General features: G+C 43.8%; 1 protein-coding gene across 3 annotated transcripts; it reads right to left on the bottom strand.

Annotated features, from left to right (window-relative positions):
- Positions 1–212: 212 nt before the first annotated feature.
- Positions 213–12,249, bottom strand: LOC311129007 (FYVE, RhoGEF and PH domain-containing protein 4-like). Of its 3 annotated transcripts, none has more exons than XM_084161244.1 (12): positions 11,922–12,249; positions 6,426–7,291; positions 6,163–6,308; positions 5,767–5,923; positions 5,450–5,588; positions 5,139–5,197; positions 3,176–3,319; positions 2,469–2,653; positions 2,338–2,368; positions 2,157–2,234; positions 1,794–1,919; positions 213–1,565 (listed from the first exon to the last, which is right to left on the bottom strand). In XM_084161244.1, exons 1-12 carry the CDS (start codon positions 12,037–12,039, stop codon positions 1,350–1,352), a joined length of 2,265 nt encoding a protein of 754 aa, XP_084017370.1. In that variant the 5' UTR covers positions 12,040–12,249; the 3' UTR covers positions 213–1,349. The 3 variants fall into 3 exon arrangements, with proteins under 3 accessions (XP_084017370.1, XP_084017371.1, XP_084017372.1); XM_084161245.1 differs by having other exon boundaries at positions 2,163–2,234; XM_084161246.1 differs by lacking the exon at positions 11,922–12,249 and adding an exon at positions 11,694–11,751.
- Positions 12,250–17,360: the final 5,111 nt, after the last annotated feature.

Below are 17,360 nucleotides of genomic sequence, written 5' to 3'. Positions count from 1 at the left end.
TCAAACCCGGAAGGCAGCCCGGTTCCAAATTGAAGGCAATCAACTTCCAGCCGATGCAAAACACGCCTACACGGGCGGGATTAATGGAGAGAGAGCAATGACGTAGTGCACATATCTGTGATGTAGTACGCAATTTTCTTAAGTGCTACTTTCAGAACTACTGGCAAAAGAAGTCTACAAAAGTATCAGAGAATCTCTTTAATAACACATACTGGTACCATAAGAAACTTAGCTCATAAGTTTCAAACTTTTATTTTCAAGTTCAAATGAACACCTTGCAACAAGTTTAACTTTATTTTTTCAAAAGGAAAATAACTTCAAATACAAACGAAAGTTAGTTGATTTTCTGATCCAGATAGAGAATAGGCAGAATACTCTTACATTGCGTCGCCAGAGTTTTTACACAAAATAAATTTCATTGCCAACCTGTTAGGGAATACCAGAGAGCTCTAAAAGTATTAGGACAGTGACATTTTGGGTTCTTTTGGCTCTGTAATCCAGCACGTTGGATTTGAAATGATACAATGACTATTGGGTTAAAGTGTAGACTGTCAACTTTAATTTTAGGGTATTTTCATCCAACATTTAGAAATTACAACACCTTTTGTATATAGTCCTCCCCCCCATATTTTAGGGGACCAAAAGTATTGGGACAAATTCACTTATATGTGTATTAAAGTAGAAAAATGTTCCGGAATCAAGTGTTTAGAAACATATTCTATTCTTATTTACAATTCAAGGGACTCCAAAATGACAATACATTAGTTACCATTAATTTCCATTGGGCACAAAATAATCTGAAACACAACCAAAACAAACAGCAAATGCATCCAACAAGAGTCACAAGCATGATGTCATCAAGGCGTGCTAGGAATATGGGACCAAATACTAAACTTTTTACTACTTTAATACACATATGTGAATTTGTTCAAATACTTTTGGTTCCCTAAAATGGGGGGACTATGTACAAAAAGTGCTGTAATTTCTAAACATGTCACCCGATATGGATGAAAATACCCTTAAATTAAAACTGACAGTCTGCACTTTAACCTCATAGTATCATTTCAAATGTGTCACTGTCCCAATACTTTTGGAGCTCACTGTATCTCATTAAAGCCACTAACACAAGTACAGAGACTGGGGGATAGTGTGTGTTTGAACACTGAGGCTGTTCGAGTGAGCCTCCTCGCTGTCATTGACAGCCATCCCATTTCTATTGGCGACACTACCGTAACCATTATCAGTGACACTTCCATTGATGACCGTCCCCTTGCCAACCATGGCATTGTCATTAACCACCATCCCATTTTCATTGATGACACCAGTCACCTGTTCCCTGCAAGGGGACCCTAGAAAGGGCCTTCACATCCTGGGAAAAGGGTAGGGATGGAAATGGGGAGGTGGGGTGTGGAACCTCTAGAATGCCCCCCCTCCTTGCCCTCTCCCCTCTCCTCTTTGTTGGCCCGGAAGGTCAGGGCGGAGTGGCAGTCTAGACACACCTTGTTCACCTTGTTGCCATCGTACTCCAGAGTTACTTTGTTCTCTGAACACCTCCAACACACCACCTGACAAACAGGTGGACACACAGGACGTCATGGTCATATCTGGCTGGTTATGTTAGAAAGAATGGAAGTACAGCACTGAACGTGAATGCTATTTCAACTAATCATAACCTTACCCCAGCCTTAGGTAAAGGGAATGTGAAGTGTGTGTTATGTATCCCATGTGTGTGTGTGTGTGTGTGTGTGTGTATCTATATGTGCGTACGTGTGTGTGTGTGTTTGTTAACTCACACAGCCACAGGCTCTGCAGTGGTGTCTCCATCGGGTGAGGGCGTTGAAGGGTTCGCTACACTTCATGCACACAGTCACCTCATTGTCCCTGATCCATCGAGGGGCACGCCGACCCAGTTCCTCCGTCTGTTCACACACACAGGAGCGAAGACACACTCAAAATCAGTTTTCAGTCTCGCTTTGTGGTTTTTCCACCCGTACATGCAATAGGATCACAAACGAGTTGTTCCTCCTTCCCTTTAGCTAAATGATCCGTTCCCCTCCACTTTGCCTGTGATTTATCCCTCTATATGAATACAGTGAGCATACTGTACAGATGGAGAAACACACACACACAAAATAAAATTATATCGGTATCCTTACAGATACCTCTACTTCTTTAGAAGCTGACTTAAAAGTCTCAATCTTCTGCCGGAAAACATCAATGGTGTCCTGAAAAGCCTGAAAGTACAAGGCCTGTTAGACCATGTGTGCTCTCTCGATATACTCATTATGTGTCATTGGTAATTCATACATGTTTCAAAATATGACAAAGCACTGTTACCTTTATCCAGTTCTCCTTGTCTTGTTCAGAGCTGGAAAGAGAACGCCACGTTAACACTTATACAAAATATATTCATCCATCCAAGACCTTCAGGTGAGTTATATTAGTGTGACATCCACCCCTCCCCTCACCTGGCCTGTAGGTCCAGGGTCCTCTCCAGGGTCCTCTCCTTTCCAGACACCTTGAAGGTGTGGGGGTGGTGCTCGTTGGTGGTGCGCTGCACAATCATGCCCTCCACGTCTATCCGTGTCCGCAGGGTGAACCGCTGCCCACCCAGGCTGAACCGAGGAGTGCAGCACAGCAGCATGTTGTTGAACTGGATTGACAGCAGAGGGCGCGAGAGGCAAGAAAGACATGAGGGTTTTAAGTATGAGCACCAAGAGTCTCCTGAATGACCCATTAATGCAGGAGTGTCTCAAACTCATTCCACGGAGGGCCGAGTGTCTGCGAGTTTATTATTTCCTGTCAGTTAAGACCTAGACAACCAGGTGAGGGAGTTCCTTACTAATTAGTGACCTTAATTCATCAAGTACAAGAGTGGAGTGAAAACCTGCCATCCTTGGAATGAGTTTGACCCGTGTGGGTTAATGGATGGATGGATGTTCAGTGGTTACTATTCAGTGAAGTGCAAGATTTCGACGAAATAGAGATTATTTAATTCCATATTATACATAGCAGAAAATCATGTCTGTTCTACACTATACATTTCTATAGCAACATTATATAATGTTGTGTCCTCCTAAAAGCCATAAGGTCTCCATTGGGAAAGAGGTGGTCTTCTGACCTCAATGGGACTTCCTGGTAAAATAAAGGTTAAAATATTGTGAGCTGGTCTAACCAGGAAGAGGTGTCTCTCCATAGCGGAGTTCCTGGCAGCCAGCATCAGAATGCGTCCCTCCCTGATGAACTCATTAGAGGGGTTCATCACGTCCTTCTCCTCCCCCAACATCTCGTAGATCTCCAGCAGCTTCTTCCGGTTCTCCTAGAGGACAACACAGCAGAACGGAGGATGTTAAACAACAGAGCATATCATAAACTTCTGTCCCAACCAATAGAAAATGAACAAAGTACAGATGACAGTAGTTAAGCGTAGTAATATTTTACTCTCTAAGCCAAAAGAGAAATGGGTCTCTAGATATACTGTACTGACAACTGTTACAGTGGGGGAAAAAAGTATTTAGTCAGCCACCAATTGTGCAAGTTCTCCCACTTAAAAAGATGAGAGGCCTGTAATTTTCATCATAGGTACACGTCAACTATGACAGACAAATTGAGGAAAAAAAATCCAGAAAATCACATTGTAGGATTTTTTATGAATTTATTTGCAAATTATGGTGGAAAATAAGTATTTGGTCACCTACAAACAAGCAAGATTTCTGGCTCTCACAGACCTGTAACTTCTTCTTTAAGAGGCTCCTCTGTCCTCCACTCGTTACCTGTATTAATGGCACCTGTTTGAACTTGTTATCAGTATAAAAGACACCTGTCCACAACCTCAAACAGTCACACTCCAAACTCCACTATGGCCAAGACCAAAGAGCTGTCAAAGGACACCAGAAACAAAATTGTAGACCTGCACCAGGCTGGGAAGACTGAATCTGCAATAGGTGAGCATGTTGGTTTGAAGAAATCATCTGTGGGAGCAATTATTAGGAAATGGAAGACATACAAGACCACTGATAATCTCCCTCGATCTGGGGCTCCACGCAAGATCTCACCCCGTGGGGTCAAAATGATCACAAGAACGGTGAGCAAAAATCCCAGAACCACACGGGGGGACCTAGTGAATGACCTGCAGAGAGCTGGGACCAAAGTAACAAAGCCTACCATCAGTAACACACTACGCTGCCAGGGACTCAAATCCTGCAGTGCCAGACGTGTCCCCCTGCTTAAGCCAGTACATGTCCAGGCCCGTCTGAAGTTTGCTAGAGTGCATTTGGATGATCCAGAAGAGGATTGGGAGAATGTCATATGGTCAGATGAAACCAAAATAGAACTTTTTGGTAAAAACTCAACTCGTCGTGTTTGGAAGACAAAGAATGCTGAGTTGCATCCAAAGAACACCATACCTACTGTGAAGCATGGGGGTGGAAACATCATGCTTTGGGGCTGTTTTTCTGCAAAGGGACCAGGATGACTGATCCGTCTAAAGGAAAGAATGAATGGGGCCATGTATCGTGAGATTTTGAGTGAAAACCTCCTTCCATCAGCAAGGGCATTGAAGATGAAACGTGGCTGGGTCTTTCAGCATGACAATGATCCCAAACACACCGCCCGGGCAACGAAGGAGTGGCTTCGTAAGAAGCATTTCAAGGTCCTGGAGTGGCCTAGCCAGTCTCCAGATCTCAACCCCATAGAAAATCTTTGGAGGGAGTTGAAAGTCTGTGTTGCCCAGCGACAGCCCCAAAACATCACTGCTCTAGAGGAGATCTGCATGGAGGAATGGGCCAAAATACCAGCAACAGTGTGTGGAAACCTTGTGAAGACTTACAGAAAACGTTTGACCTGTGTCATTGCCAACAAAGGGTATATAACAAAGTATTGAGAAACTTTTGTTATTGACCAAATACTTATTTTCCACCATAATTTGCAAATAAATTCATAAAAAATCCTACAATGTAATTTTCTGGAATTTTTTTTCTCATTTTGTCTGTCATAGTTGACGTGTACCTATGATGAAAATTACAGGCCTCTCATCTTTTTAAGTGGGAGAACTTGCACAATTGGTGGCTGACTAAATACTTTTTTTCCCCACTGTATCTGCAGAATGTAGAGGATTAGCATATTAGATCTGCACGTACTGATTTGCGGATGGCGCTGTTCGAGTGTGTTGCTGCCATGGAGATGACCTGCAGAGACTCTGAAGGCAGACAAAGAGATCAATACCTTATTTTATTTTTTATAAAGAATAGCAAAACCACAAAACCCCTAAACCACAAAACCTAATCTATTATGGTTTCTGTGACAGTTACTGTGACGACACTGCGTGAGTCTTAGCTAGCGATGAGGACTACCTGATCTCTGCTTCAGTAAGAGTGAGGCTGGCCTTTGTGGATCTACTGTATGTTGGACTATGTCTATGGTACAGTAAGTAAGGCAGGTGTCAACTTACTCTCTGCGTGGCTGTGGTCTGAGTCGTCATCAGGCAGTCTCTTGAGGTAGTCTCTCAGCAGCATCTCATAACGAGGTACTCTCTGGACCGGCTCCAACATGTGGTGCTGCAGGGTCAGACTACCACACACCGCCTGACTCTGGAAGATAAAGCAAATCAACAACAGGGCAAGATTGACTAAATGTTTTCACCACTGCAAAGTTAGCAACTATTGGTTTTCTTTGGGTGAATGGTGAAATTAAGATTAAGAGCATGAATAAGATATTCAGTAAAGTGTGAACAGAGATTTACTCTGTGTCCCTGCCCAGCCACCATACCTGTATGTCCTGTATGACATTCCTGAATGGTGTGGACCTCTCCGTCCAGACTCTAAGCAGCTCCATGGCGTGGTCGAAGCTCATCACGTACTCAGCATACATCCTGAGGAAGGGAGCATGCTGCTGCATGACATCACCCAGACGAGGACTCACAGACCTGCAGGGTCAAGGGTCGGTGATCAAAGGTCAAAAAATGATTATTTAATCACTGTTTAGATATGAAGCTAGAGATTTAATGTAAGAATATTAAAATCACTGTAGTCTTTGTTAGGCTGGATGAATGACAAAATAAAACCATATTTTTCATTGAATAAAAAAAGGTTCCAATCCAATCATGTCCTTCAGTTCCATTGTAGATAAGTACTTCAATTGCATCATCTACTTGGGTTGTCTCACCATTGGTCCATGTGTGTCTCCAGGTCTGGCAGTAGGAACTGGCTGTGGAAGGTGTGGATGGAGGAGATGTTGGAGAAGATTGTCCTCACCACATCTACAGGGAACAAGCCTTTACCGGCCGCCTCAGTAAGCCGCGCACAGAACACCTGCACACACACACACTCAGTGTTAAAACACTGCTAATCAATACATACTGATCAAGTCATGTGGTGATCACTACAGTGAATGAACAGAAACAATGAGGTTGACAGTGACACACTGACCTGGTCTAGCAGGTGAAGGCGAGCAACATAGGCCCGCTCCGTCTGTAGAAGCTCATTGGCTATCTTATATAGCTTCTGTTCAGTGGAGTCCTGCACCTTCACCTCCTCACTCCCTCTCTCCATCTTCTTATCTGTAGAGCTCTCCTGAAGCTTGGCCTTCTCCGTCCCAGTCTCAGTTCTGTGAGAGGGGGGCAGCTCCACGTTCAGCCCTGTATCCACCTTCCCTCCGTCTCCTATATGGCCATTGACCAGTACAGCGTCCCTCATCAGGTCCAAACCATTCATATTTATGGGAGAGATTTCCCTCGCTCTGCCCTCCCTATGGGTCACTACTACTGCCCTGTCTGGACTGGGTCTGTGAGCATCCAGTCCTGTGTGGGAGCTGGGGGTAGACCCACTGCCTGGGTCTGTAGGCTGGTCCAGGCTTATGGAGGTGGTGGTATGTGTTGGGCTGCTGTTAGCTGATCTGAGCACAGACTGGTTTCCCTCAAGGTGAATGATGAGGTCAGGCAGGCGGCAGGGCGATCCTGCCATCAGTCCATGTCTCTTCTTCTTCCTGGCCCCAGGGCTTCTCAGCTGGTTCAGCCTGGATTTTGCACCTTTCCCTGGGGACTGAGATCCTAGTCCCCCCTGTATGAAGCTCTTTCCTGGGCTGTGAACCCCTAGTCCCTTTCCTGGGCTCTGGGTCCCTGGTGGTGCCCCCTTCACCGGGCTGTGGCTAGGCCTGGTCACAGGACACTTTCCTGGGCTGTGGACTGCTAGCCCCCTCCCTTGTTGTCCTGATCCCTTCCCTGTGAGTAGAGCTTCTCCTGGCACCTTGACAGGGCTCTTCCCAGGGCTCTGGAGATGGGCAGGTTCAGGAGACACTGGAGACAAGGAGGGAGGAGGGAGAGGCTGAGTAAGGGATCTATCCTAGCCTGGTTTCAGAACAAAAATATAAAACGCAACATGTAAAGTGTTAGTCCCAGGTTTCATGAGTTTAAATTTTAAAAAAATCCCAGAAATGTTCCCATACGCACAAAAAGCTCATTTCTCTCCAATTTTATGCACAAATTTGTTTATATCCCTGTTAGTGAGCGTTTCTCCTTAGCCAAGATAATCCATCCACCTGACAGGTGTGGCATATCAAGAAGCTGATTAAACAGCATGATCATTACACAGGTGCACCTTGTGCTGGGATAACAAAAGGCCACTTTAAAATGGGCTCTTTCCATTGACCGCCATTTCTGGTAATGGTGCTCCCACAGCTACAGTACTATACACAGAGCCACATACACTGCTGCTCAGTACTGAGGGAGAGCGAGAGATCTAGTAAGAGGGAGATTGGACACCTGCCACAGTGACATACAGTAAGGGTATGAGGAAGTTAATATACTTTAAAACAGTCCATCCTCTGATGGCATACTTATTAAATCAATCTGTAATCGACACCCCTTTGACTTATTGGTTGGATGGGCAATCTGTGTTTGCTACATCCATTTTTGGACTTTGATATTGGTGATGTGTCCCAATTGATTCTTGAAGAATGTAACTTGTAGATGCCTCATGAGCTTGGTTCAACAGTCTTAACCCGACGGAACCCAAAATGTAGGCTTGTTTTTCTCCATTGTTTGTGAACAATGTAATTGTAAACAAACACTATCACCTCAAATTTTTTACATTTTGGTCTATTGGATGGTCAGTCTTTGCATCCATAGCTCAGTCTATGAATGTGAGAGTGGTTGCATTTCTCCACCCCCATTCCTCAGCAGGAACATTAGCGGGGTGGCCTCTGTTGTTTGAACTGCAGATTGCCCCTTTAACCATTGTAACCTTCTGCCCAGTGAGAATGTATCTTGTGTAAAGTATGGTATCTTTATAGTTTTATCTTGTCCCATTGTTCTTTCACTGAAGTCGCTAGCTCGCTTATTCTATGAGTTTCCAATGCTGTCAGGAGAAATTAAAGATTAACAATTGCATTCCTGGCCAAAAACAATGCCAAGCTTACTGATATTATTAACAATTCCAGGAATCAATGTGAAACAGAGCTAAATTCACCACGTGTTGCTGAGATGGTGTTTCTCCAAGTCATCTGACTGCTTTTCACTCTCACTTCTCTCAACAGGTTAACCCTTTCTAGTCTTCCTTACATCATTGGAGAGATAATAAGCTATATGTCTTAACCAACAGACTGCAGTCTGTGTCTGTGTGTCTCCTGAGGAGGAGAGGACGACCAAAGTGACAGTATGTTGTTTTGAAGTGGGTAAAAGTTAACAAAACAGGTTCTGGATTTCAGGCTAACATTCCACTCCATGTACTCTGTGTCATGCTGTTTAGCATGATAAGGAGTAGCATGATGACTCAGACTAGGTAAAAATTAGACAGAAAGTGCTGCCAACATATGAGTTTAGCATAATAATGATGACTCTGCAGTATTGGCACAGTTTGTGCTCACAGACACACACTCAAACCCTATGCGTTTGTCATACAGTGGCCAGTTAAATCTAAATGTTACTTAGCTAGTTCAAAATGGCACTGTGAAATAGTAAAGCAACTGAACAAAGTGTTTGCATGTTTCTGGTCACGAAAAAGCACACAACTTGAATCCACAAGATGTGTTGTCTGTCTGACAGAAGTCTGCCCTCTTCTCACATACACGCTATTCCAGAAAGGACAGAGGAGCGCGTCGCACACACCACTGCTGTTCTTGAATGGAGTCCTGCTTCAGTCTCTAAGACTCATACACACCCAAACACACTCACTGCTTATCAGCAAGTGTCCCTTTCTGACTGAGTGGTCAGTGTGTGACTGTCTTTAAAGTGGAAGTGGAAGAGGAGGAGCTTCCTGAGTGAAATCAGGTATCTCCACAGACAATAACCACTACATTAGAGTGTAAGGGACAGTAAATCACTGTAACATATTATACCAGTCAGCTGTGCTCAGTCAATGCCTTGGCAGACATCACAGACACTCTGTTATGGCTTCAGCACTAGGTAGACTAGGTCTAGAGAGCCACAGGCAAAGTCCAGTCATATTTGTTCAGGGGAAAGGAGATTTCAGTTTAGCTCAACTTCAGTAAAATCGGAAGAGCTGAGCCCTGCTGCTGCCAATGTGCACACACAAACACACAATACCTAGAGAAGGTTAATTACAAACAGAACACATACACCCTCCAGGGCATGCCAGTGATAGATTAGCATAACCAGTAAAACTACTGACATGTTCCTCTTCTGCCACTTCAGTCTTCAGTGTGTAAATGCATCCTGACATAGACTAGTTTCAATGCACTTGTGATCGCCACCCTAAAAAGGTGTAGGCTAATTCAACCACTAATAATACATTGCCTAAGTAGTTTACAATTAGAGAATGACACAATGGATTATTTTGTAAAGAATAGGCGCTAATAGCGTGTCTCCATTGTGGCCATGACTGAAAGCCCTCAGCTGGGGACTAAATAGGAGACACTGGGGCCGTCACTTGAATGGGAGGTATCCTGTCACTACTGTACAGGGATGACCAGACCAGCTAAACTCAGCAAAAAAAGAAACGTCCCTTTTTCAGGACCCTGTCTTTCAAAGATAATTCGTAAATTCGGGGCAGCAGGTAGCTTAGTGGTTAAGAGCGTTGTGCCAGTAACCGAAAGGTCACTGGTTCTAATCCCTGAGCCGACTAGGTGAAAAGTCTGTCGATGTGCCCTTGAGCAAGGCACTTAACCCTAATTGCTCCTGTAAGTCGCTCGTCTGCTAAATGACTAAAATTTTAATGTGTAATGTAAAAATCAAAATAACTTCACAGATCTTAATTGTAAAGGGTTTAAACACTGTTTCCCATGCTTGTTCAATGAACCATAAACAATTAATGAACATGCACCTGTGGAACGGTCGTTAAGATACTAACAGCTTACAGGCGGTAGGCAATTAAGGTCACAGTTATGAAAACTTAGGACACTAAAGAGGCCTTTCTACTGACTCTGAAAAACACCAAAAGAAAGATGCCCAGGGTCCCTGCGCATCTGCGTGAATGGGTCTTAAGCATGCTGCAAGGAGGCATGAGAACTGCAGATGTGGCCAGGGCAATAAATTGCAATGTCCGTACTGTGAGACGGCTAAGACAGCGCTACAGGGAGACAGGACAGACAGCTGATCGTCCTCACAGTGGCAGACCACGTGTAACAACACCTGCACAAGATCGGTACAGCCGAACATCACACCAGCGGGACAGGTACAGGATGGCAACAACAACTGCCCGAGTTACACCAGGAACGCACAATCCCTCCATCAGTGCGCAGACTGTCCGCAATAGGCTGAGAGAGGCTGGACTGAGGGCTTGTAGGCCTGTTGTAAGGCAGGTCCCACCCGGCAACAACGTCACCTATGGGCACAAACCCACCGTCGCTGGACCAGACAGGACTGGCAAAAAGTGCTCTTCATTGACGAGTCGCGGTTTTGGTCGGATTCGCGTTTATCGTCGAAGGAATGAGCGTTACACCGAGGCCTGTACTCTAGAGCGGGATCGAGGTGGAGGGTCCGTCATGGTCTGGGGCGGTGTGTCACAGCATCATCGGACTGAGCTTGTTGTCATTGCAGGCAATCTCAACGCTGTGCGTTACAGGGAAGACATCCTCCTCCCTCATGTGTTACCATTCCTGCAGGCTCATCCTGACATGACCCTCCAGCATGACAATGCCACCAGCCATACTGCTCGTTCTGTGCGTGATTTCCTGCAAGACAGGAATATCAGTGTTCTGCCATGGCCAGCGAAGAGCCCGGATCTCAATCCCATTGAGCACGTCTGGGACCTGTTGGATCGGAGGGGGAGGGCTAGGGCCATTCCCCCCAGAAATGTCAGGGAACTTGCAGGTGCCTTGGTGGAAGAGTGGGGTAACATCTCACAGCAAGAACTGGCAAATCTGGTGCAGTCCATGAGGAGGAGATGCACTGCAGTACTTAATGCTGCTGGTGGCCACACCAGATACAGACTGTTGCTTTTGATTTTGTCCCCCTTTGTTCAGGGACACATTAAAAAATGTATGTTAGTCACATGTCTGTGGAACTTGTTCAGTTTATGTCTCAGTTGTTGAATCTTGTTATGTTCATACAAATATTTACACATGTTAAGTTTGCTGAAAATAAACGCAATTGACAGCGAGAGGACGTTTATTTTTATTTGTTTGCCGAGTTCAGTTCCTACAGCATTAGATTGGGCTCCCCAATGACATGCAAACCTCGTCCATGCCAACACACCAGACCTTCTATCTAAAGATGACTTGGCTGTGGGCATCTTCTTTACCTTGCCGTCGCTGTTCCTCAAAATATGACTTCGGATCAGGAGCCACAGAGGATCCATCGCCACTGACAATTAGTTAAATACATCATAACATGCACTGCAACAAACACAGACAACATAGGCTATAGTAGGATACATTTGAAATCTGTCAAGTTAGTTCTATTTGCGCTGACGCACTCACTCAACATTACCAAAAGTTTACAAAATCAACTGCAGTTTGACAATGCTGACCTTCTGTCTCCCGCGATACTGCCTTCGATTTTCTCCTCACCGCGGTCCGCCTAAACTCCTCCGTCTCACGGGGAGTGGTCTTCACACTCTCCATCTTCATCAGGTCATCGTCAAACATGGTAATATTATTTATAATAATAACCTTTATACCACTTATTGTTCCCTTGAGCGTGAATAGAGATCGGGTTCGAGGCGCGTAGTCTACGAACGCCGGAGGGATTTACGCAGGTAATCACCGAGCTGCTCCTCCAACAAAAACGTAAATAAGCGTACCAAATAGCAAAAGTCCAATACCTATTCCAACACGCCATGAATCTACATCAGTGAAATCGAATCCGATAGATCTTAACAATGGTACAAAATACCGCCCCCGTTTTATAAACCCTCCGCCCCGTGAGCCTATTGGTGGAGGAAACTCCAATACTGTAGACCATTTTTCTAAAGGTTTTGATGGTAAAGTTTTACAAACAGATACAAAAGTGTTTAGCAGGCCCCTATAAGATTAGGGTGAATTTATTGTCTTTTGAAATGTAGGCTTTACATGGTTTAATATGCAATAAAAATGATTTGAAAGATACCACACATTTATATATTGCTGTCTGAATGTCTAATGGTTTTTATTGAGTTGTCGAGTAGTGTTGAAATTGTGCAAAGCAGTCCGTTAAACTTTATTATGGGACACACGTTCAGAGCTTCAGCTTTTTTCCCTGTCTACTATACACTCTCCAGGTCCGGAAAAAGTAGCTAGTGACATTCATAATTTTCTCCATAGCTTACTGTATGTCCAGTTGGCCTATGTACACCTTCAATGGTCTTTGAACCATCTGATAAGTTTAAAGAAACCTTCAGATAAATGAGAAATACATATGGTGGGGAAAATAGACAGAGTGACCCACATTGTTACAACATACAGAATACTCCTGATATCCTCATTATTGAGGAGACATTGTGATTTAACTGTGCCATCCCCTAAACAGATGTGGAAGACAAATTTCAGTTGAATGCATTCAATTGTGCAACTGACAAGATATCCCTTCCTCTCGCCATTGGGCTCCAAAGCCAGTTTGCTCTCCCAAACTAATGCCTAGGGCTTTAGCTCTGTGGGTTAATACAGTCTCTGGCTGGTTACACAAAACCCCTTCCCTCTCCTTCATCTGCTTCATGTCATGTCTGAGAAGCCTAGTGGGTTCTTTGGCAGTTTGTTACGTGGCTTCCAACGGAGGGAATGGAGCGGACAGACAGCATTCACCAGAATAACACAAAAGGATGACAAAACCCAAAGTTTTTGAAACCTTACTGTAGTTAGCAACCACAGTAATGGTCAGAGATCCTGTAGAAACAGAATGTTCTGTCTAAAGCCAGGTTGAGGTGTGTGAATACATCCTATTGCCACGCCTATGAGTTATGACTGCGAGTGGACGTTTTATATAGATGTTTAAAAGTTGCTGGGTGGTGGTTTGAGAAAAGCTCCAAATTGGTATTTCTAGGTTAGGATACATAGCATCATGGTTTAATACAGTACATTATAAACTGCCAACTACCTCTACTATTACTACCATACAGTGCTACTAGTACTACTATTCTATAGCTAAATAGTCTACACGCCGATCCAGCGTGGTTACTTCCATATACAGTATGTAGAAAACAAGAGGCAATCTTGGATCGAGATCTACTTTCAACATCAGGATTTAACCAAGTGAAGTTAACAGTCGATCACAACTAGTATTGGAATGCATTGGTCAGTTTGTGCTTGTTATTCAGGAGGTTGATTCAGTCCTTCAGAGAAAGGAGGTTGACGAAAAGTATGTTCCAAATGACACCCTATTCCCTATGTAGTGCACTACTTTAGGGAATATGATGTCATTTGGCACAAAGATGATGTTTCAACATAGATACTGTAGAACCAAGGAAGGATGATGATGGTACAAAAAGCCTGTTTGGAAATCTCTTATCCTGTAAAACAAAGTGCAATAGAAACATTTACATATACCGTAGCTGTATGAGCAAAGTGCCTTTTAAAGCAATTCCATATAATATAAAAAAAACAAGCTACGATCTTGGTGAGGGGTGGGACAAGCGATGAACCCAATCCAAAAAGAGCAGAAAATGACTTAAACAATCTGTGTTTGTGAAAGCTAATACCTTTTACATGCATTTCAAATACACAGTTATGGCTTTGTCCTCTGCCACCTTGGCGTTCGCTACATACTGTATGGTGCCATTAATGATTGTACAGCTAGCTATACATTCAGCAAAACCCAACAGTTGTCCAACTCTTGAACCCAACAAAATGATCATCACTGGTCGTAACACAAAAGTATGTTTCAACAACCCCCAAAACACCATTGACAAATACATGATGAATAATGACTAATAGCTAGCTCGGTAGTAAAGATGGCGGCATGTCGCTCTTTTCTCCCACAGACCCTCAGTCAGACAGTCTCTTATAAGTCTTTGTGAGTGTCGTCTTTCTCTTCCACAATGAGAGGCACTGCTCCGGCTCTGCTCTGCAGAGTCCTGTGATGGGTTTAGAGGTCAGGGGTCAGTAGTTCCAGGGTTATAGAGGACCAGGGGGACAAGGCGGCTGGGCGAGCCAGAGGAGAGGCACTCGTGGGGGGCTGCTGCTGTTGCTGCTCAGGGGCCAGTGAGCTCGGTGCTCCTGGATAGCTGACACAATGCTACGTCTGGGAGGAGCATGACCAGAGACAACCAGAAGACAAGAGGAAGAGGAGAGGAGATAACAGGAGACACACTGTGCCTGACAAAGATCTCAGATATCTACCTCGATCACTCAGACAAAAGGATATATCAATTATGATTTAAAATGGACTCATTTATAGTGTTCATGGTAGGTCAAGAAAGGCATAAAAACTCACACACACCCAAAACACACAGGATTGATTTCCTGATGCTGTACCCTGGCTATACTGTACAAGCAAAATTAAATATAAAAAATTAACATATACTGTAAACACATGCAACCTTTCAGTCAAAAGGAGAGTTTTAGCCTGGTCCCAGATCTGTTTGCGCTCTTGCCAACTCATTGCTTTTGCTTTGTGGCATGATAAATGAGTGAGGAGTTGGCATGATAGCACAAACAGACTGGTACTCAGGCTAGTTTTAGCCTGGTCTGGTCTAAGTTGTTTACCTGCTGGCTTGGGAGGCCTTCTCCCACCTTAGCTGTGAGGAGACGGACGGCACTGTGGCAGCAGACTTCTGACGATCTATGAGAGACTGACAGATTAGATGGAGAGACAGTACTGTAGAGAGAGGTGACAGGGATGGAGAGTAGGGGACATCACAGATGATCATATCCAGCAAGGGAAAAATACAGAGTACTTGGTTCGACCCCCGGGACCACTCATACGTAAAAATGTATGCACACATGACTGCAAGTCGCTTTGGATAAAAGCGTCTGCTAAATGGCATATTATTATTATTTACCAAGAAAATCACCCCAATATCAGCGTTTTCAAGAAGCACATTCAGTTACACATTTTCTGCAAGAATGTTTCTATTCTTAAATATTCTAAAATGCCTAACAACTAATGTATTTGATATATTGTACTGTTCAATGGAATGTATGCTTACAGCTTCCCATGATGCTTGTGTAATAACTGAGCAGGCTGTGTAAAGTAGGCCTATGCATATCTGAGTGGAACACATGACAGCTACTTCATGAAACTAAGATGACAAGGCATTCCTCCCCAACCCATGAGAGGAGAACGCGAGAGAGATGTTCAAGAACACTCAAAACAGAAAGGACGACGACACACAAAATACAGGTCATTTATACATGATATTTAGAGTATATACGAAGAGTATGAACATAGCACTGTACACAGGATACAGCTTTCCAATACTCAGTGTTATATACACATGCATATAAAGTGCTCAAAAGCTAACAGGCTGACAATCAGTGGTAACTATTAACAGTCTGCCTGGAAATGGAAATGGCTTTAGCACAAGCAAGGGTGTTTAGATTGACAATGTTTCACATTATGAAAGACTCCTGAAACAGAGAGCAGAAGAGGAAAATTGCATTCACTGTATTCACAGAGGGAGAAATCACAGGCAAATAGATGTGGTGGGAAACAAATACATCTGAAAGGGGAAGGAGGAACAACGCATTTGACAGGACTGAGATCCTCTTGCATGTACGGATGGAATTATGATGTTGCGGGACCTAAAACTGTAATGAGTTTGGTGTGTGTGTGTGTGTGTGTGTGTGTGTGTGTGTGTGTGTATATATTTGAGTGTGAGTTGGGCGGAGTGAGGAGGGTTTCACAGAGAGGAGGTCACACTGGTTTCCTTTCTTGAGAAGCTAAGACAGCAACCCCTAGCATCTATTTGATATTTGACAATCCTTCCCTTTTCATTCCCTCATTGCAGAAAATATCTATATCCAGCTAATTTACCATCTGATGGAAATGTTCCATATTATAACCTACACTACAAAGGTGTTCTTATCAAAGTAACAGGCATACAGTGTTGTGCCAAGGCAGGTAGATGGTGCTGGTGCATAAGCTAGAGTATGGGACAGAGTCATACACATGTACAGTAATCGCTAACGTGATGAAGTGTAATAAATAAAGTAGCGTAATACAAACTCCTTGTATAAAACTTGAAGGTCACTGAGGTGGTTCCCACGCCAAATCTACAGTCTTGATTGTGTTTCTGTACATTCACCATTAGATGACTATTGGAAAAAAACATTCAACCAGCTCAATCAGCCCAACAATGAGTGCAAGAACAGTGAGTATTTCTGTTATGGAAAATATGTAAATGTCACCTAATGGTGTCAACAAAGTAGCTGAGAGGAGTCCTGTCAAATGCGTTTTTTGCTCCATATTGCATGTTAGAACAAAATGTTGGGGTATATGTAGATCACTTGAACCAATGGAGACTGGGCTTGTTAAGAGTATAAACACACAGTGTTGTTGTGGTAAACTGGGCTCCAAACTTGGAACTGGTGGGGTGGGGGGGGGGAGACTGGACTGGGCCAATACTAGAGAGGGGGGTCAAAACTGGGAGAGACTAAGGAGACTTTTCTGACCAGCATTCCATTGACAGCCCAACTAGCCAAAATCTATAACTGACCCTTACCATAACTCTAACCTTAACCAAACTCATAACCTTAACCTCATTTTAACCAATTCAAAAATTAAATATCGGTTTACACGTCAGCCACATCCTCTTAGTTTTTCCTGTCAAAACCGAACTGTGCATGGATTGGGCCAAAGTTGGCAAAGCCTACTCACTGGCTAACACCCAGTAGCAGTGTATCCCTCATCAAGAGCACTGTCTACAGACACTAATGCTGATCATTTGGCAAGGCTTTGTTATTTTCCATTCTAACCTATGGGATAGGGCCAAAAAACAAAAACCGTTGGCATGAAAAAAATAGTTCTTAAAGAAAATAGGTGAGTTGATAGAAAT

This window comes from Coregonus lavaretus, assembly GCF_964263955.1.
Source record: "Coregonus lavaretus genome assembly, chromosome: 5".
Classification (NCBI taxonomy): Eukaryota; Metazoa; Chordata; class Actinopteri; order Salmoniformes; family Salmonidae; genus Coregonus; species Coregonus lavaretus.
This window is presented reverse-complemented; position numbering and strand designations above follow the sequence as displayed.

Excerpts from the sequence above, each read along its gene's own strand:
- LOC311129007 (XM_084161244.1), bottom strand. The coding sequence starts at position 12,039 with ATGTTTGACGATGACCTGATGAAGATGGAGAGTGTGAAGACCACTCCC. Across the intron at positions 5,924-6,162 it reads GAGACACACATGGACCAATG|GTCTGTGAGTCCTCGTCTGG; the intron begins GTGAGACAACCC and ends TTGACCCTGCAG. Across the intron at positions 5,198-5,449 it reads AGACCACAGCCACGCAGAGA|AGTCTCTGCAGGTCATCTCC; the intron begins GTAAGTTGACAC and ends GTCTGCCTTCAG.